General features: G+C 37.7%; 1 protein-coding gene across 1 annotated transcript in view; it reads right to left on the reverse strand.

The window, feature by feature from the left end:
• Positions 1-1,013: 1,013 nt before the first annotated feature.
• The window catches only part of LOC122063152 (DNA primase small subunit), a 38,657-nt gene continuing 17,352 nt past the window's right edge, over positions 1,014-22,318 (reverse strand). The window contains exons 8-18 of the mRNA XM_042626845.1: positions 20,773-20,857; positions 20,594-20,645; positions 20,426-20,484; positions 20,238-20,353; positions 19,982-20,103; positions 11,820-11,882; positions 11,662-11,719; positions 3,485-3,558; positions 1,807-1,855; positions 1,544-1,623; positions 1,014-1,333 (exon numbers count right to left, since the gene is read on the reverse strand). Coding sequence (XP_042482779.1) covers positions 1,271-1,333; positions 1,544-1,623; positions 1,807-1,855; positions 3,485-3,558; positions 11,662-11,719; positions 11,820-11,882; positions 19,982-20,103; positions 20,238-20,353; positions 20,426-20,484; positions 20,594-20,645; positions 20,773-20,857 — 821 coding nt within the window. The 3' untranslated portion in view covers positions 1,014-1,270. The remainder of the gene's footprint in view (positions 1,334-1,543; positions 1,624-1,806; positions 1,856-3,484; positions 3,559-11,661; positions 11,720-11,819; positions 11,883-19,981; positions 20,104-20,237; positions 20,354-20,425; positions 20,485-20,593; positions 20,646-20,772; positions 20,858-22,318) is intronic.

Consider the following 22,318-nt stretch of genomic DNA (forward strand, 5'->3'; position numbering starts at 1 on the left):
CCCCCCCCCCAAAAAAAAAAAAAATCCCAACATAAGGGGATATTTCATAGGGTTACTCTCCCCCCATCCCAAGCATTCATGAGATTTGTCCTATCCATCTATAACCATAATATTTAACAAAGCTTCATATCAACTAGATGGATCATCCACTCTTAAGGCATAGACATGATTCCGATTTGTTCCCCTTGTCCTGTCAGAGAAGCCTTATTGAATATGCTCCTTATGTTGCTGTCTTTGGCCTTCACTTTACAAGACCATACAATCTCAAAAGAATTGTTAGAGTTGTCCTAAGCTTTTTCTGTCTCAAGCCTTGACTACTCATTTTATGTATCTACTGTTAGTTGACTAAGAAAATTCTATTGTCTTAAGCATCGCTAACCTTGTAACCATCTTATTAACATTTTCTTTCAATTTAAAGGTACTCTCAGATAAAAAATTACAATAGAGCAACCTATTCAATCACCACTTGCCACTTGGTCAACCCAATATTCTTGGAAGGATCAAAGATCTAGAAAAGACTGAATGGCTTATCCAGCTCAAAATAAAGAAGCATAGCCCAATACTGTCCATCGACAAAGCCTAGATCCGGGGGGTGGAGGAAGAACATTCGTTATGGCTGTTATAACAATGACTACAATAATAACAGCCAATAGGTAAAATTTAAATAATAATCATAATGTTAATTGGGCATAACTGTTCATAACCACGGAAACAATTATTCAGAAGTCAACAGCCAAAATTTAAACCATAAAGTAGCAAGGTAAATAAATTTTAATTACGTGGATAGAGGACATCTACAACATCATAAAGGATGAAATAAGGAATTTCCCATAAACCCCATCTGAGCACTCAGGGACATGCTCATTGGAATCGGGATGGTTTATGATAGGCCAGCACTTGGCCTAGTCACTTATCATACCCTAACTACCATTGCTTTAATTCATTTGGATTCAAAAAGAAAATCATAGAGGTTATAATAACAGATCAGAAGGTGCATGACAACTCGAGAAATATGGTCAGAAACTATTTTAAATGGTGCATAAAAAATCCATCTACCTCTATATCATAGGCTTTGTAATAAGTATGATAAAACAAAAAGTGTTTGTTCCTTCCTTCTTTCCGTTGGGGAGGAATACATGATATTTACATACTTGAGTGAGATATTTACTAGTCTCATACAACATTAGAACTTCCCCTCTATTTCAGAGGTAGAACAGAGAGATGTGGAACCAACATTGGCAACATGGTAACAGAATTTATATGAGAAACATTACCAACTTAACGAGTTTTTGGACTGCTGATTATTGGCATTGTATGAACTTTCCATCTCCTCCTACATCATCACAATGTATGTAAGTGACAAATATTTGTTGTACAGTTAAATGATGTTACTTGTTTTCAAATGGACAAAGAGGGACTACAGATACCAACATGCAAAAGCAAACTCTCAGAGTTCTTAGCTTGCCCCTGGTTACTTTCTCAAAAGGACTATCTATGATAATAAGTACCAAATACAAATAAAATGAAAGAGGATGAAAAGAACCTTGGAAGACTTCAGTAGAGGCTGCAAGAAGGATGATCTGAAAAACCTGATTGATTTGCCAAGTGAAGTTCTATCCAATTCTGCCATCAAATATAAGAGAAAAAAGTTAATTATCATGCCTTATGATCTCATGAAAGAATCATCCCATGTCCACATTGGCTGTGAAATAAGAAGCAAAGCTAAAAGCACCATTTCATAGGTAGAAAGAAAGGCTTCCCAAAACATAGAAGATGCTATAGTAGTCCAGTTTTCCATCAACATACCATTGTCAATTTCAACTCTTGAACCGCCCATGTTGAGTTCTTCCAGAAGCTGCATATTAAAATCACATTGAAGGTTATTAACAAACATTGAAATTTTGTTTCTTTATTATTGGACAGATAAAGGTGAATCAATATCTCACAATCATTCATTAAACTACTGATTGAACTCTGATTCCTTAGAGAAACTTCGTACAGCCTCATCTTATAAAGCTATTGGTTGTTTTAATCATAGAAAGACTGAGAAGAAGTTTAGAGAGAGAGAGAGAGAGAGAGAGAGAACACTACTGAATTTGAATGTATAAGCCATGGAGAAACAGATTCAGTAAATTAGTGGACAGGAAAATTAAGATGCAGTATATGTACGGACATGAGTCGATTGTAAGAGATAAAATACAGTTAAAAAAATTCCATAAATATGAAACATATTAGAACATTTAAATGCTAACATATATGCTAATCATTTTTATACAAATACATACTAAATATTTAGGAAAGAAAAATATGGTTTTGAACATCAGGACAGAGAATACTAATGTTTCGCATTTTTCGAATCAAGATTGGAACTTTATTTATTATTATTTATTTGCATGTACGGGTAACATATGATCTTTATGTATGCTATGAGAAAGATAGGTCTCACTTTCACAGCGAGATTTGGAATGAAAACTGAACTGATATCTCAATGTCAAAAACATGTGATACCATGACAAGTATAAACATTTGGAAACCACTAGAAGGAATTAAACTATTGATCAACAGAAGTAAAACAATGAGTTTGAAGTATAAGATTATCATACTCTGATATTATACCATAAACATGACCAAAACCAGTGTTAATTTGAACAAACAACCAGTTGGATCAGCTAGGATATCATCTACTAACAAAAATAGATTGATCTGTCCGGACGATCTTAAGCATTCAACTGTATTAATGAGAAAGGCAGGATTGGCAATCAAACTGATCAGATACGAATTATCAATCTTATAAGAGCTATGTCACAGTTTGATGGCATCTAAGACACCGTTTGAGAACGTTCCATTTCTGCCGTTTCTGCGTTTTCTTTTTCCCAAAAACGGAGAAACAACCTAAAAAGCATTTGATAAAATTGTTCCATTTCAACCGTTTCAAGAAACATAAATCAAAATTTATGCCTATTTACAATTCTAAAAACAACTTACGAATTTAAGAGAAAAAAAAAAGGTTGTTGTGCCCAATAAATCTCTCAACTATTTAAACCTAAAAAGAGGCAACCAAACCCTCTCTCCCTTTTGGGCATCCGATGATACTATTGGGGTTTTTGTGGCATTATGTCTACAAAAAACGTTTCGAGAAACAGGTTTATCAAACACCAAAAAATTCGTTTTTGTTTCCGGAAACGTGAAAAGCCGTTTCTAATGTTTCTATGTCTAGAAACAGCAGAAACATTATCAAACGGTGCTTAAGTTGTATACATCCATATCTAGATAACCATATTCTTTTGGCAGCTACATTAGGAGGCACAAGTCAAAGCAGTATATTTCTATTAACTTCTTGGGGAGTAAAATGTGATTAATCTATTAATTTCAAAGAATGTTATTGATAAACGATATGTCCATAATTCGATAATATGTTTGGCATTCAAAAGGTTTTCTAATAAGCTGCAACTGTGAGAACCAGAAACAGTTTAGATATGCTCACCGTGGAAAGGGTTGGTACAGTTGTAGGATCAAATTCTTCACAGCAGCTGGGGTCAATCGGAACACAAACACGGCCTGGTGTAACAAGCAATAATTAGTGAGTTATTTTATATTGAGAAGCATCTTCCACCTGATCACTCAAAATCTGAAAGATGTTTGGCACCAATAATTAGTAAATGTAAAGAAAAAAAAAATGTCATTTTAAGAGAGAAATATAGCAAATCAACTTCTTAGTCAAATCTGTGAAAGCAATTCTGGTGGACCATATAAGTAGCAACCCAAAAGGGGGTGAATTGGATTCCGATGATGTTGCCACTTTTCGTTCTTTTCCAATTGGTCACTCAAGGAATAATAGAGTTGATGAAAATAACAAATGCAAACCACTAGGAAGGTACACAATTTAGAGTCGTTTAATCTGATAATTATAAGCTTGTGCATAATAGAAAAATTTAGAGCCATTGAGACAGCCACGATCAACCTCAGAAGGTCGCAATTGACCTCGATGAGAGCTGTTAAGAGCTACGTCTCCATATTTGAGAATATACACACTCGCACCATGAGGTTATGAAACCCACCTCTCTGCATAATCCTGTTGCTGCTCGCGGTTGATCTCGGCCATTCCGGGGTTGACCCTAGGGTTCTTTAACTTTCCTAAATAAGCCTTGATCTTGTCCTTTCTTTGGATCAACTTTTAGATAATGCCTTGGCCATCACCTAGTGATATATACATGATTTCTAGGCCTTTTTTACTTGAACAAAATACAATTAACCATTCTATTTTCAAGGTTACTCTGGTCAAGTGCCACTATGGAAGAGTCATCATCACCACAATTTGTCAGGTCTAGGTACGGATTAAGCGGTTAGTCCAGTTTCATGTGTCATAATGTAGGTCATTGTCATGAAGGAATCAATATTGTTAAGATTAGTCTCGGTTTATGTTTATTTTCTGTTTATGTTTGGTTATGTTAGTAAGGGGTATTTTGGGTAGTTAGGTAAGTTACTTAAGTGAGTCAGTGGATTATGTATTTGATATCATAATTTTAACATAAATAGATCTCCTCTCCCCACGGTTTGTATACTGTTCACAATTCAAACCATAGTCAAGTTCTTTCCTCTTTTCTCTCACACTTTCTCAATCTCTCATCTTCTTTTGTTCCTCTTCCTTGTTGCTACTGGTTGTCTTTAATGGACTGATATTGTCACATGGTATCAGAGCATTAAAGCTCCAAGTGGTTATTACAGTTCTCCTATTTTGAGAGATCTTCTTGGTATCCTCTTTTGTTCAACAGTAACCAATGCTGTATATATATATATATATATATATCCTCTTTTGTTCAACAGTAACCAATGCTGTATATATATATATATATATATATTTTTTTTTTTTTTTTTTTTTTTTTTTTTTTTTCTTTTTTGAAACCATAGTTGATAGTACAATGAAAAACTGGGGTTTCCAATGGCTGTGAAGTGTTATCTACATCCCCAAATGATGGCTGCTACGACTGAAGTCTGTGCTACTCTGTTTCCTGAATATTTTTGGCATTTTTTCATGGTGCAATTGCTTTCCATCTGGCCAACTAATCCGTCTCCTATTTTTGGGGTATTAAAGTCCCATCTACAAGGGTTGTTCGAAAACAATATGGCCCTGATCCAAGCTGCATTTACAGATTAATTTATACTCCATAAACTGGCTGTTGGTGCCCTGCTTTTGGGTTGTTTTCCTGCAGCATTGTTTCTGCCCTATTTGGAGTTCTCATCGACTCTACCTGCCCTTCTAGGGTTTTATTCCCCACCACAGTAGGGTCCTTCGACCTCATTATTGGGTCGTTCTGAGCCTTGGTTCTTTCTAGTATTACAAATCAACCAAATCTGGGTTTCCAAGGCAGTTTTCTCTTACCGCAAGCTGGTTCTATCCGTTTTATTGCTACTGTGTTGATGTACAGGCTACAAGTTGCTTCCTTTTGAGGATATATACATTGCTGTTCTGTTCTATATTCCGGGATAGGATCTGTTTCATCTATGATACAATACCAGGAAGAATAAACCAGTAAAATACCAAGAAGAAAAAAGGAGAAGAGAAGGAGATAAGAGTTATGTTATTGCAAACAGAACGGTAGTCCCTGTACTTACGTCTTGCTCAATATATATTAAAGAGTTACAAATACAACAGGAAATAAAATCAAAAAGATAGGGAACATAAGCCACCTAGAATACTACCTAAAACCGAATCATAAAGGCAAACCGAAGCCATATCAAATAAGCTCTATTGGAACATGGGAATAGTACATGACTCATATTTACCCCCCATGGTACATATGGGTCATGTACCCTAACAATTTAAAATCAATAGAAATACTTCAACACTCCCCCCACAAGCAGGAGCATATCGGTCACCCATGCGCAGCTTGAAACAATTCCTCAGGAAGGCAGGCTGAAATAGAAGCTTGGTAAACATATCACAAAGCTGATTGGCAGAGGAAATGGTGTGACATTGTGACAATCAGCTTATGCATAACAGAATTCCGCACAAAATGACAATTAACCTCGATATGCTTCATTCTTGCATGAAACACATGGTTTCTAGCAATGTAGATAGCATCTTGGTTGTCACAACACATCTTTATAGGATGAGGAACATGAAATCCCAACTCTTGAAGAAAGATATAGTATCAATATGAGACATTGCTCTATACTTAGCTTCAGCACTAGATCTAGCTGCAGTGGTCAGTTTCTTTCTATGCCTAAGTGACTAGATTACCACCAACAAATGTGCAAAATCTACCTATAGACCTCAAGTCACCATTAGCACCAGCCCAATCAGCATCAGAATACCCCATCAGATCAACATTCTAATGAGGCTGATAAATGAGCCCTTCAGATACCTCAAGATCGGACAAGCTGCCTCATAGTGAACTTTCTTTTTTAGTGACTGCACAAACTGACTAACCCTAGCTACAAAGGATATTTTAAATCTATTAACAGCCAAATAAATCAATTTTCCCATGGTACATATGGGTCATATACCCCTTACAAATTAAAATATATATATAAATACTTCAACAATATATGTGACCTTACTTCGATCTCAAATCTACCTTAGTAGTTGTTGGTTCTTCTGTTTTGTTATTATAGCAGAATCAAAGCCTCTTGTGGAGAATGTGAATGTTCCGATAACTTCTATCAAGTTGAATGGTGCCTCCAATTATCTCCTCTGGGCACAAGCCGTGGAAGTCTATATCACAACTAAACGGTAGATGGATTACTTGACGATAACTCCACCTGATCATAATGCTGCTGATTACCAAGGTTTAAGATCTCGTTGTCGCCCCCCATCTCACTGATCCAAAAAACAGAGATCTCGCCAAGATCATGTATTTTTTCCCAGTCGACTTGGTAGTTGGTCTCGGTGACCATATGGTCTTTGTAGCCCCTGAAACTTGGTATTTACCCTATTTTAGGCCTTCTAAACACAATGGAAACATCAGTTTTTTTTTTAATCAAACCTAAAATGGTACTTTGACTTCTTACCCTATGTAAAGTAGCCTCTGACTCTTCGGACCCTAGGCCAGTATGCTCTATTCCACAATCAACACATGATGCAACATAATCATAAAAATTTTAACACCATAGATAATTACTTAATTGTTTAACAATTAACATTGATGATTGATGAGTCACATTCATGAGGAAGCAATATTCTCTACTCTTTAAGCTTCAATGAGTGTAGGAATGGAGATCCCCAAGCAAAACCACCAAAATCCTTGCTTCTTAGTGTTTTTTCTTCAAAAATTAGAGAGAGGCAAGATATAGGCAAGATATGGTGAGATAGAGGCGAGATCTCGGTCGAGTTTTGTACAATTATAACTCGCCATACATCTCGTCTCCCCTTTTTGAAAAAGAGATATATTAGCGAGATCTCGCCGAGATCTTAAACCATGCTGATTACAAGGATTGGAAATATGAGAATGCTACTTCACTCTGTTGGCAATGGAATAGTATAGAGCCCTCAGTGGCTGCCAATATCATGTTTCATAAGGTTGCATAGGTTGTTTGGGAGGAACTCAATGTTTATCAGCCCTCTCTACTGATATTAATGTTCTCAAGTCTTAACGTGCTGAGTTTCTTGTTGCTAAGTTCCTATCTAGGTTGGGACTCTAATCGTCAGCATGTTAAGACTTAAGAGTCAACTATTAGCAAGTGAGAAGATCCCCTCTATCAATGAGGCTTATTGGAAAATTCAACGTATTGCGTGTCCCTCTCTGGCCAAACTTTATCCACTATCCCTTTTAATGATTCATCTACCTTTCTTGCTAACAATGGTGGTCGTGGTCGTGGTCATGATAATTTTGCTCCTAGTCGAGGTCATGGCTCAGGCAGGAGGTCATGGACGTAGCATGGGTCATCGTGGCAATCAACCTTTTGATCCAATTGTTCGATGGCGTGCTCATTACGGTTGCCCTAATCACACTATTAACAAATGTTGGTTGAAGCATGGCAAACCCCAATGGGCACAACAACAATTTGCTAATACTGCTTTCTCTGACAAGAATACTAACGTGGTGCCTCCTACCGACAGTACTTAAAGTCATTCTGCTGGAGGTGGTGTCTTCTCTCATACTGATATAATCAATCAACTCCTCAAACGAGTTCAGCAACTTCAGACATCCTCTTCCGCATCCACGGCTACACTAGCTCATTTATGTATGCCTACATGTTTCATTTCCTCATCCTCCACTCCATGGGCCATTGACTCAAACGTGTCCTCCCATATGACTAGTAAGCCCAATTTGTTAACTTCATTTCAGCAATCTGATTCTCCATCACAGGTAATCCTTGCTGATGGTTCCTTTACTAATGTTATTGGTCAGGGTGTTGTTCCTTTGTCTTCTTTGCTTTCTTTATCTATTATACTTCTTGTTCCCAAGTTACCTCTTAACCTTTTATTTGTTAGTCAATTGAGTAAAAATCTTAACTGGTCCGTTATCAATTATGTTTTTCAAGATCACAAGACAAAGATGATGATTGGTGGCAGACATGAGAGGGATGGCCTATACTACTTCGACGTTGCTTCCTCATCTACAATGGTGTCTTCTACCTCCACTAATGTTTCCCATTTACATTGGCACTGCCAACTGGAACACCTTTCTCTTTCCAAGCTATAGCATATGATCCACGTAAGTCTATTTCCTGTCTTGAGTGTGAAGCTTATGAGCTTGGCAAACATCACCCTACTATTTTTCCGTCTCGTAGTGAAGTGAGTCTAGGAGTCCGTCTATGTTTGATTTGGTTCATTCAGATATTTGGTGCCCATGTCAAGTCAAGAGTCAGTCTGGTTTTTCTTTTTTTGTTTCTTTTATTGACGATCATTCTCACATAACATGGATTGTACCTTTTAAAAGATTGTTCTGAATTTGTCTGTATTCAAACAATTTTAAAATGAAATAAAAGTTTAGTTCCGTATCTGTGTCGAAGTTTTGTGTACTGATAATGCTTTTGAGATTAATCAACATGAGATTTTATCTTTTGTTCCAACAATGGCTTGATTCACCAAACCAGCTACTTTTACAGACCCTCAACAAAATGGAGTAGGTCCATATGAATGTTCCAAAAATTTATTGGGTGATGCTTGTTGACCGTCTATTTTTTTATTAACCAAATGTCGCCCTCTTTCCTTCATAATAACACCCCTTTTCCATTGTTTTTCCTACCAGTTCTTTGTTTAGTTTACCTTGCATATTTTGTTGCCAATGTTTTGTCCATAATCTTCGTCCTGGCCTTGAGAAACTGACTCCACGGGCCACCAAGTGTGTTTTTCTTGGGGATACTCCCGAACCTAAAAGGGCTACCAGTGTTTTGATCCTCTTGCAATTTATTAGTGTTAATGTTGCCTTTTTGGGAATGCACCCTATTTTTGTACATCTGTTTCTGACTTCGGTCCTATCTCTCCAACACCCCCACCCCCACCCCCACCTATTCCTTAGCTCATTCCTCTTTAGGTTTATGTTCCAAGTCTACAAGGGTGCCCTGACAGGTATACAAGCGTCATCCTAAACAAATGCCCACTGTCCCTGCCATTCCTCCGCCTCCTCCATCTGACTCTTTGCTTGGAGATTCGTCCTTTGTCGTTGATCTCCCTATAGCACTTCAGAAAAGTACTCATTTCTGCACTCAGAATTCTTTGGTTACCTATCCAATTGTGAATTATATTTCAATTTCTCATCATCCTGCTTCTCCTCATCAACTTGCTTTATCACTCACATCCCTCTGATGTGGATCTGGGGTTCAAAAACCCTAATTTAGGATATAGGCGGATAGGCCCACAGTTAACAAGCAAATCAATTTCAAAAGAAGTGGCATTTTCATAATTTCAGGAACAACTCAAGCACTCAAAAGTGAAGGAACAAATAATGGGTTCAAACTGAAATTAATTATGAGCGTAGAGGGGTTTTTTAGAATTACTAAAGGGGAAGGGAATAATAGAACACCACTTTCAGAAAAGAGGGCTTAATTGTAATAAACAGAAAAGTTAGACCTTCAAAATAAAAAATAAAAAAATAGGAGAGAATAAACCTTTCCTCTTCTTCAGATTCCAATGGAATCAGCAGTGAACTATTGTTGATTCAGGTGAGATTTCTCCCTCGCATGGACTCCGATTAAAACGAAATTTCAGGCCCGTGATCCTTAGCCACTAACCTTTGAATCCCAACCAACCAACCATCACCCAAATCAGCAACAAAATATGAATTAAAAGTTCATTGAAGTCAGATCTGGAGGAATCTATCAGCCCAGATTCAAGTTCAGGTCAAGATCGCTTGACAGGAGGGTTTATTAAGGATGTGATCTCAGGTTTTAGGTCACCTATGGAAGGGTATCCTCACCCGTAATTCCAGGCCAATTGGACTTACGAACAAAGAATTCGTTCAACTCCTATGGGTTCTCAATCCACGTCAGAAACAGGGTAACGACATGCGATTGGAAGTAGCAGGCAAGAAAGTTAAATGGGAGGATGGAGAATAACAAAGTAAAGATAATAGAAGGAGAAGAAAAGGGAAAAGGGAAAAGAAGATTGCACCTGAGACGAGTGAGAGAGAACATCAAAGGAAGGTCTGAGAGGAATCTGCGCTCACAGCTTTGGCAGCAATAAGATAAATCTTTCATTCAATTCCAAAATCAAATCTGTCCAACGATGGACTACGAGTTGCTATTTAAAGAGTTTAAACAAAAGAATCCTATGTGGACTCGAAAATAAACTTCGAGTCTGACTTGGACTCCTGACTGAAAGCAAGCTATAACTCCTACTAATGACGAATCTAACAAGATAAAAAAAAGACTAATAAAAAGAAACAAAGATAAATCTAAGACTAAACCCAAGATCTGCTCCTACCAACTACAAAGATTCTTTGTCTAACCCTGGTTGGAAAACTATAACGGATGCCTTACTACCTCGCAGGGCTTGGACATTGGTCATTCCACCTTAAGGACATGTAAGGTGTTATTGGGTGCATACAATTAAGTGAAACCCTAATGGTTCAGTAGAGCGGTTGAAAGCTAGTCTGGTTGCTAAGGGTACACGGAGGCCTAAGGGGTTGACTACTTTAAGATATTCTCCCCAATTCCTCGGTTAAATTCTGCGCACATCCTGATATCTTTGATTGTTAATACTGATTGGCCCCTTCACACGTTAAACATCAAGAATGCCTTTTTTGTATGGTGACATGCAAAAAGAGGTTTATTACATAGTTCAAAAACTTGCTGAAATTTCGGTTGAAATTTTGCTCATTTCAGTCCAAAATTGCACTGTTTCATCGAAATTTCGGTCATTTTGTTTGCTCATTTCGACCATTAGCACCCCTCCCTCAACAAAAAAGGCCAAGCAAGACACATGGAAAAAATACATTATTTCAGCAAAATTTCGGCTTTTCAGGCTACTGATAAGCCCTTAATGAATCGATCTTTCAACTTCGTAAGGCATTTCGTAGGTCAAATGGGCCTCTTGCTTCAACATAATAAATTTATCTGGACTCATCCCAAAAAAAAAAAAATAATGTTAATGATGTTACCCTCTGTATCAAGGTACGTGTTTCCAAGATGATGCTTAAACAACACCGTTAACATTACAATTTTCTTCATACATATTTTTAAAGATGATCTGGACCTTAGCCCAGTTACAATACTGACCTGTTTTTGGGTGCACACAAAATGGTGCCTTTAGCAAATGATTCATGTGTTTCGAAACCTATGTGAAAACAGACATGATCAATGAGAAGGAAAAAACAGATCTAAAATATATTTTTTCATTAGTATACTTCCACCTATGAATAAGGTTCTCCACAGACCTCCATATCAATCCTGGGATAGGTATAAGTGAATATAATCTCTTCAACACACTTCCAAAGCCCCTGAAAAAGCATACAGAACTTAAGAGAATCAATTTTCAGACAAAACCAATAAAAATTGATTTTGAAATGTTGTAGTCAAAGCTTATTGTTCTACAATGATACAAATATATGGCAGATAAAACCGTAACAACCCATGATTAATGTCATGGACTAGCCTACTAACTATGAAGTCGCATTTAATTTTCCGAAACAAAAAGACTATCAGTAATTTACAAGATAAAATCAATGAGGCATCAGAACCTTGGGAAGCATGAAGCATAAGCCTCAAGACCAAAGCTCAGCCACATTTTTATCAGAAGACCAGACCTAATATTGTGACAACTGCTGTTTCCAAATGGTCCTGACATGGCAGCTGGATTGGCAGAAAAAGGGCAATGAAAAAATGAGCCATTGGGCAGACCTTGAGAGTGAACCATAAAAGTGGTTAATCCAAAAGGTTCACCCATTATTTGGAAAGTCCAGATCTACCAGGTCAGCCCTCAACATGGCACAAAACTGTTACAAACTTCAAACATGCAGCATGTGACAAGACCAGAAAATCACTTACCACCACCTCCACAGACAAAAGAAGAAAAAGAACTCAATTTTCATCTATTCAACTTGTGTCTCAAAGTTACAGCAATGCCTCTTTTATAGAGGTTTATGACTCCAAAGTCCAAACTTAAAATAGGAAATGAGAAACCTACTTAACTTGGGACAACACATAATATAATCCTACTTAGCTTAGGACTTAAGCTACTAAATTAATGACTTTGTCCAACCAAAACAACTTAAAACATAGTCTAACTCTAACTAAGACTTTCCAAATATAAACCCAAGACTCCAACATGGGGTAGGACTCAAATAAAGCAATTAAGACAAATCCTAGTTAGAGTAGGACTCAAATAAAAAAATTAAAATAAATCCTACTCTACTTGGCCAATTCGACGGCTGCTGGACTCCTCCTTTCAAGCTTCAATTTTCCAACATTAAGGGACAAATGAAGATCTTCTAGACGCTTCTTTTGGGGACAAAAGTGCAGGGTTACTGTTCATATGAACAGTAACTCGTGAACAGTGTTTTCCGGCTCCTCTTTTGGGCTGGTTAGATGGGGCCAAGGTGGAAGCTGGCTGGTCCAACATTGGACCTGGTTCAAAGCAACCAGCAGGCCCCCTTCTCCTGCAGGCTCAATCTACATCACACCTCCCTTCAGCTTGACAACTGGCACCAGTGGTGTTCTTTTCTTGAAAGTGGGGCCTATATCTGTCTACTCCTCTAGTCTTGCCTTAGACACCCCTATCTCCTCCATTATCTCCAATGGCATCTGGTCTCCTCCCACCTCCCCCACTATCCTTTCATCCATTTGGTCCTCCCTCCCTCCCTCCTCGCTCCTCCCCCCCTCCCCCCCTCCCCCTCTCTGCTAGGGAAGACAAAGTCACTTGGTCCCCTTCCTCCTTCGGGAATTTTTCCTCCTCAGTTTGGCACCTCGTGAGAGCCCATGGCACCACCCATTGGCATAAAATCCCACATCCCCCATCATAACTTCACTGTTTGGAGAGCACTCTCCACTTGTCTGCCCACCCTGTCCTCCTTTATCCATCACCACATTCCTGTCACCCTTGCTTGTTGCCTCTGCTGGAATGGTTATGAAGATATTAACCATCTCTTCTTTCAATGCCCATTTTCCTCCTCCATTTGGAGGAGAGTCATTGCTTGTTGTTGGCCTTCTAGGAGATTCCCCCCCCCCCTTCCCCTTTCGAGAGAATGGATTTGGGTTGACATAACCTTAACTAGAAGTCCATTTGTGACATTGTTGGAAAATTTGCTTCCAGGGCTGCTATTAACCATATTTGGATGTAGCGCAACCTCCATGGATGGACCTCCAACGCTCGGTCTTTTGACAAGATTTGGAATGCCATCTAATTCGAGGTCTCCTCCAAACTCTCCCTCATCCCTGCCCTTCCTGTTGTAAGCTCGCCAAGAAACAGTGTCATTGTTACTTCCTGGGGTTTACCTTCTTCTATTAATCTATTCTGCTTCCCCCTCCCCTACCCCTCCTGGGTTGTAGCATCTTTTGTTGTTTTCAGCTTTCCCCCTTCAAGATTGTATATCTTGCCCCCCCCCCTTTTTCTTTTTCTCCCTTGGTATTGAATTTCTTATTCACCCAGAAAAAAAAGATTACCACCAACAAACGTAGAAAAACCAATGACCGACTGTCTATCACCTTCCACACCAACCCAATTAGCATCAGAGTAACCAACAAGAAAATTATGATTATAAGGTTTATAAATTTTATTTTCCCCTAGAGCAACCTTAAAATACCTCAAAATACGACATGTTGCCTCCCAATAAACCTACTAAGGCTTCTTCATAACTGGCTAATGACGTCAACCGCAAACAAAATGTCAAGTCCAATCACAATAAGGAAAATGAGTTTACCAACCAATCTTCTGTATTGATGCTTCTCTGCAAACTCCATATCTTCACAAACACCAAGCTTCTAATGAGGATTCATAGGGGTATCAACTGGTTTGGAACCAACATCCCAATCAAGAAAATTATCCTATGTGACAAACAAACACCTTTTTCTTTACAATGACAATAACTCAACTTTATCCCAACTAAATGGGGTTGGCTACATGGATCTTTACATAACTCATTCTTATCCCAACTAAATGCGGTCAACTACATGGATCTTTACCCTCCAGTCAGCTCTATTCAACATCATACTTAATAAAGGCCTAAGTTATGCATGTCTTTCCTCACCTAATTCTCCTAAGGTCATTTTAGGTCGCCCCTAGCTCTTTTAGTTCCTTTAATTTGAATCAAATCACTCCTTCATATTGGAGCATCCAAAGGCCTCCGTTGAACATGCCTTTCGAATAGCACCCAAGTCAATCATCTGAATTTATTGTTGTAAACAAACCTTGACACCTTCAATCCCAAAAAAAAATCCTTGTCATATATGATAATATCAACATGGAAAACCAATACTATCACCTTCGAGACATGCCAATGATCAAGCTCAGAGTGATTAGAGTAGAGCATTGTGTGAACCCATACCAAAAACAATTTTTCTTAATTTATCAAACCAAACTTTTAGTGACTCCTTCAAACCATAAATCGCCTTGTGAAGCTTGCATACTTTCAATGCATTCTCCCCCTGAGCAACATACCAAGAGGTTGCTCTCTATATAAACATCCTCAAGTAAATCACCATACAAAAGTGCACTCTTAATATCAAGCTGAAACATGGGCAAGTCAAGATTAACATCCAAAGAAATAAGAACTCAGATAGAGTTGAGATGAGTAACAGGAGAAAATGTTTCAAAATAATCAACACCATATATCTGAGTGTATCCCTTGGCCACCAAGCAAGCCTTGAGCCGCTCAATAAATCCATCACGGTATACTTAATGGTATAAACCAAGTGACACTTCACGAACTTCCTTACCTGAAGGTAAATCAATTATAGTCCATGTCTAGCGACCTAGCAAGGCATCCATTTCCACATCTATAGCCAACTTCCACCTAGGATGAGACAACGTCCCGTGGTAGGATTAGGAACAGAATGTGTAGATAAGGAAAAGGAAAAACTATGAAGGGAAGAAGGACAATGTAGAAACAAACTTAACAATAGGATAAGCAACAAGGATTTTTGAGTACACGAATGAAAAAATTTCAGAATAGCAACTAGTAAGTCAATAGTGGAAGATGGTGGAGTAGGATCCCCGTACAACAATCTGAGTAGAGGAGCAGCAAAAAATAATGAAGATGGCTTAGGACGACACCGATACACGTGTAGTGGTGGAGAGGCAGACATAGGGTCTGCAAGAATCAATGCAAGAGTCGGAGGAAAGCAGAAAGATTCAATTTCCATGGCACTACTAACAGAAAATATGGAGTACTTTCAAAGAAGGTGGCATTTTCATTAAGAAATTGCTTTCGAGTAATAGGATCATAACATTGATATCCTTTTTTAGTACAAGAATACCCAAAATAAAGACACATTTGATGGCCCATGGAGATAATTTATCGATTCCAAGTCATAAATTATGGACAAACCACATACAACCAAAAACTCGAGGGGGTAAACAATGGAGAAGTAGGAAAAACAGTAGACATAAGAGATTAACTGTAAATAAAAGATGAGGGCATTTGATTAATAAGGTAAGAAGCACTTAAAACTTGCCCCAAAAAAATCTTAGGAACATTCATATTAAGAAGATAAGAACGAGCGGTCACCAACAGAAGTTGATTTTTTGCTCAACAGAGGGAATAAAAAGTAAAAAAGTAAAGGAGCAAAATAAAATAGAAATAAAGAATAAAAGAATCTAAATCATAAAAAAAAGAACCCTGATTTCAAATGAACACATTCAAACTAGAAATCATTTCACCAACATCAAGGAACTGTTTGTACATTGTTGCATTGAAATCAAATAAGGAGTGCCCATCTTTGATATTTTGTCATCATCCAATTGTTCCCAAACGGGTCCCTTCAATGGTTTGAAAAATCACAATGTGACAAAATAATCAATTAAAAGGGATCCCTAATTTCAATTCGATATTCACAGGATCCTATAGGTACTTCCTAAAATTGCGAATTTTATTCATCTTGTCAACATTTAATATTTTTGTTTAACAAACTTTCTAAATCAACAGTTTAAAAAACCATTAGTTTCACTCTGATTTTGAATTTGATTATGCACACCCTTTAGTGTGCTAACAAATGACTTAACTAGGACACCTTAACTCCTACCAACCATTGTGTATTACTCATACATAAAAGGACACTTAATGCAGGAGTAAGTTACAAGAAGCTAACCCCCACAATTTCATAAATCCCAAACAATACAAATTGGACCAGCAAACAAAGAAATAAAACCATCAAATAAACCCCCAAGGATACAATACCTATGCAAAAGCAAAACCAGCCCAAAACCCAACCCGATAGGAGAGAGAAAGACCTACTATAAAGAGGTGCGATCAAGTCTGTAGGGCTCCAATTGAGCTACACTTTTGGGCGTATAGTCCCTAGGGAGGGTACAAAAACCTAAAATGTTGAAAGACTTCTAATGGCCAGATGTTGAAATAATTACCTTCTTGATTTTCAGACCTAGGAAAGAGAAAATTGAGGAGATTCTTCAAGAACAGGAACTCTTTGCTGATCGATTATGGCTCTTGTAATGCTAGACAGAATCGGCTCTTCCTAAAGGATGATGGCAATAACAGTGAATAAAGGAATTGAATGTTGAAAACAAGAAAAAACGAGGCAATGTGGGAGAGGAAGTGGCTATCTCAGCCTGGGCTTCTCACCCACAGCCATGCCAGCTACTCTAAGCAATAAACTGCAAACTATCTTTGTTCAAATCTGAAATTATGAGTACATAGGCTCCTCTATTTAAAGAAAGCAGAATAGCAATCGTATCATAACTAAAAGCTAGTTTCCAAATAGGACTAGACACTCCTAGCAAGACTTGGACTCATAAAAGGACTAGGAGTATAACTACAACATGAAGTAGGACTAATGAATTAAATCTCGTTTTCAATCTCAAGCTCCTTAGGATCTTTCTCTTGGCTGTTCACATTCATTATAGTTGTTGTAGTGTCAAGTTCCTCAGTCTCAACCTCAATGTCCATTGTGGCAACCTTGTTTCTTTCGAATTCTTCCACATGAGTCTTGTTAAAGGGAACATCAATAACTAGCTCTTCCTTGACAATAGAAATTGCTGGAATTTCTTTAACACTAACCTCAACTTCTGACTCTGGTTTACTGCTCGAAGTAGTCTTCTCTTGTTGCTCTTTTGCAATAGAGGCCGATGATTCCTTTATGCTCTTGTCAATTGTGGGTGGTTATTGGAAATCTGGTGGAAGGAAGTACATGCTTCGTTCATGCTTAGATATGTACATGCCTGCCAACTCGTATTGCATCTCGTCCCACGTTCTAGATTTACGTCCTTAAACTTGAAGTCGCCTTTCACGGACTCTCCATTGTATTCGAACACAATCACTCATCTGGGAACATGCATATTGGAGTTTTTGTGTCTCTGTTAAGTTGTAGTTGTCAAAGTACACGTCCAATTCATACACTCATTCAAAGAATTCCCCATGAAAATAACGTGGTTGAGCATTAGATTGGGCAACAGTAGCCTCCTTCAACTCTACCATCTGTTTCAGATTCTTGTCATTTGTGGCTGTTTCTTGGAGACATGTAGATGTATTCTGATGGGAATCTTACTGATTAAAGAGATTTCTTTGAACATATGTAGGGAGATATTAGGTCGCTAACTCATACTTCATCTCTTCTCAAGTCCTAGGCTCATGTCCTAAGACTCGAAGTTGCTTTTCATGGACTCTCCACCATTCTCTAGCACAACCAATCAATCTGGAGCAAGAAAATCGAAGTTTTTATGTCTCTGTCAAGTTATAGTAGTCAAAATACTCCTCCAAAGAATCTATCCAATCAAGGACTTTGCATATATCCCTTTGTCCAGTAAAGTAATGAACTTCTAGAACCATCTTCAATTAGGCTCTGATGCCACTTAATACAGGAGTAGGTTACAAGAAGCTAACCTCCACAATTTCATAAACCCCAAACAATACAAATAGAACCAGCAAACAAAGAAATAAGACAATCAAATAAACCCTCAAGGATACAATACCCATGCAGGAGCAAAACCAGCCCAAAACCCAACCCGATAGAAGAGAGAGAGAGGTGAGGCCAAGTCTGTAGGGCTCCAATTGAGCTGCACTCTTGGGCGTAGGTAGTCCCTAGGAAGGGTATAAAAACCTAAAAAATTGAAAGACTTCTGATGGCCAGATGTTGAGATAATTACCTTCTTGATTTTCAGACCCAGGAGAGAGAAAATTGAGAAGACTCTTCAAGAACAGGAACTCTTTGCTGATCGATTATGGCTCTTGTAATGCTGGACAGAATCAGCTCTTCCTAAAGGCTGATGGCAATAACAGTGAATAAAGGAATTGAATGTTGAAAACAAGAAAAAACAAGGCAATGTGGGAGAGGAAGTGGTTATCTCAGCCTGGGCTTCTCACCCACAGCTATCCCAACTACTCTAAGCAATAAACTGCAAATTATCTTTGTTCAAATCTGAAATTATGAGTACATAGACTCCTCTATTTAAAGAGAGCAGAATAGTAATCCTATCATAACTATGAGCTAATTTCCAAATAGGACTACGCACTCCTAGCAGGACTTTGACTCATAATAGGACTAGGACTATAACTCCAACATGGAGTAGGACTAGAACTCCAACATGGAGTAGATAACTAACCAGTCATTCACTAATAGGGAAACCTAAACAGACTAAAACTGAAATAACAAAGGAAATAGACTCAAAACAGGACTCTAACTAAACTAATGAATTAAATCCCGTTTTCCTACTTTCTACCCATATTTTAGGCCCATTAAAGTAGTCCACTACAAAGAAAACCCATGGGATCAAAGGCCCAACACATACATAACCCAACCCAAGGCTTATTTGCAATAAAATAAGCCCATTAAGTGACTAATCTACATCAACACCCCTCTCTACAATACAAATACACATCCAAATATATGGCCTGCACATGCATGCAAGGTACATTTTGTCAAAAATTGAGTTTACATATTACTGTTGCCATGATTTGCACCCAAGCCTACAGTTTAAAAACCAACAAACTTATCTTTGAAACAAGAAAAATCTTGAAGATGAATCCGGTGAAACAATACTTAAAATTTTTTTTTAAATTTACCAACAAGCTTAGAAGATTCAGAACCAACCATCACATACGGTCAGGATCAGGTAACAATACCTTAGGTGTCCAAACAGCAAGGCCATTTATTATTTCTCGATAAGATCTCTTATTTAATGGTGGTTAAGTCCAAGGATCGAGATCTCAGTTTCGGACCTGGTTTCAGGTGTGCCAGATCTTGTTTCGTGGTTTCGACCCTAGGTTTCATTTCAGCCAGGCCTGAAACCGAGCGAACTTGGAGATTTTGGTCAGTTTGACCGAGATTTAATTCCATGGTTAAGGTAGGGTTTCTACATCTATCAACCACCATATTAAAATGATGAAGATGTGTTAAATAGGGTCAGGAATATGTGGTTTTTGTTTTGCACCTTCTGTTTTCCAGACTGTAGTAGATGTTTTAGTTGCTCCCACCGAACAACATTAATGTCTTCGTTTGAGGTAGACGACCGACGGCTCTCCTGCCACTTTCCCCGAAGCTTAGAAGCAATAGCTGCATTGCTGCCAACTATGTTATAATGAAGCTAATTTGCAAAAAATAATAAAGACTTAGTGGGATCTAGCAGATAAGCAAAAGGGCAAAAGGTAGTATCTCATCTAAAGAAAATAAAAAGATAAAAATATTACATTGTTCGGGAATCATATCCAAAATCTTTTCGAATCTCTCCTCAGTTGCAAACAACTGTTGACCACAAAGCAATTTCTCCTCAAAGAAAATCTTCAAAACTTCTGTATATGATCTTCTGCAGAGCAAAAATATGCTTGAACACAAGGATGAGGCCAGTTATGGTAAACCCAAAACAGACTACACTTACCCTAGAAAGGGATGAAGAGCACCCTGAAAAGAAACTTTCTGCTGATTATTTTCATTGCCCTAGAAACACAGAATACCACCAACAACTAACATAAGAACAAATTAAGAAATGAGATGGTAAATATCTAATGACAGACGTAATAATACCAAAACGACTATAGCATACTACCCTGTAGACGCGGAAATACTCAGCAACTGCAGCCCTCTGTTCGTTACTTAACCTGAAAAATATGGTTCAACCATCCAATTTTCAGTACAAATCAACTCATCACCAAAATAGAATAAAATACAAAAGAAAGTCAGAAAACTACAGAAGTAAATTCCTTTGAAGCGTATTAACTCCATTACCTTCTTGCTCTCCCATCACAAACCCAACAATGAACACCACGACGACCACTATATACCCAAAGAATGTGATTGAAACCAAAATCATCTACATTAAAATTGTTCACAGGAAAACAAAAATTATAAATGTAAGTAAATTTAATGCAAACCACACAGATGTACTGCCCAATAATAGACAACAGAAGTACTAAAGCCTGGCATGATGTAGCTTTGATATTGGCATGTGTTCCAAGTAAAAAGTTAAGGCATGTGTCACAAAAAATAATGAAAAATTCTTACACTTTGTCATAGCATACTGAATTCTCCTTCCAGAAGCACTATCTTAAAAGATTAGCTTTTAAAACAAAATTCTTAATAGTTAGGCAGACAAAGATGTGTTGGATTAAACTTGTAGACTTGATCCAATAACCAACATTAGACGCAACAAACTGCTCCAGATCGTCAGTTACAGAAAGGATAAAGAACAGAGGTCAGTGACTAGCCTTTTTCACATCAGAAAAACAAAGTCAATTCATTTACAATTTTCCTACAGTCATCTATCCCCAAGGAGCTTGAAAGAATCATTGCTTGCATTTTCTTCAATGACTAGGACATCATTAAAAATCATCTTTTTAGGAATTAATTTACATAATTGAAATCGCTACTTTTGGATACCACTGTTTTTTGTTTCTTTTTATTTATACAACTGATTCACATTAGGTCTTCCCTCTTTCTTTGGTGAATACCAGTATAAAAGCATCTTGGCAATGAAAAAACGTTCTTAGGGAGAAAACCCTGAAAAAGTGATAAAAAAAAAAGGTTTTGGGTCTCTTAGATCATTGTAGAAGAGAGTCTGAGAACCCAGGGGAAGGATGGGTGGAGGCTAGAAACCCTCTTAGTGGTCTAAGAAGCTCCCAACACAAGAGAGAAGCAGATAAAGAGAGATGGAAGGAGGCGCAGATGAAGGAGGCACTGGGAGAGAGAGAGAAATGAGAAAGATGCAAAGAGATGGAGAAGAGGGAGAGCCCTTAGGGTTTCGGATCCTAAGGCTCTGATACCATGTTGAATGGGGTAATGACTTGTGTCTAATATGCACCAGCCCTCTTCATTTATAACAATGGAGAGAAGGCTCTAGAGAATTACAAAGACCATTAAACCCCTTAGGGTCCGTTTGGCAACTAACACTTTCCCTAAAACCCATTATTACAACAGGTAGAAAGCACAAAACCAATTTTCCAACAAGTCTAAGATTATTTAAATTTAAGTTTCAATGACAAAGTTATGTTCCAGTCAAACTTATTTTAAAGTGCGGGAATGTTGTTCCAATCACCTAAGTGAATAATTTTATGGATACCAAACAAAAGATTATTTACCAGACTTTTGGTTTCTAGAAATGTTTTATCATGATAAGATTTCTGAAATTTTCAGAATTGAGAAACCCCAACATTTGAAAGTTGAAAATCACCTATACAAATAAAAATTCAGTTTTTGTTCTTAGATTGGGGGGTTGACTTTTTATACTTTTCGAATTTTATTTTTAAACTATTTTTATTGGATTCAAATAGGGGGT

Source organism: Macadamia integrifolia, unplaced genomic scaffold, assembly GCF_013358625.1.
Source record: "Macadamia integrifolia cultivar HAES 741 unplaced genomic scaffold, SCU_Mint_v3 scaffold1220, whole genome shotgun sequence".
Classification (NCBI taxonomy): Eukaryota; Viridiplantae; Streptophyta; class Magnoliopsida; order Proteales; family Proteaceae; genus Macadamia; species Macadamia integrifolia.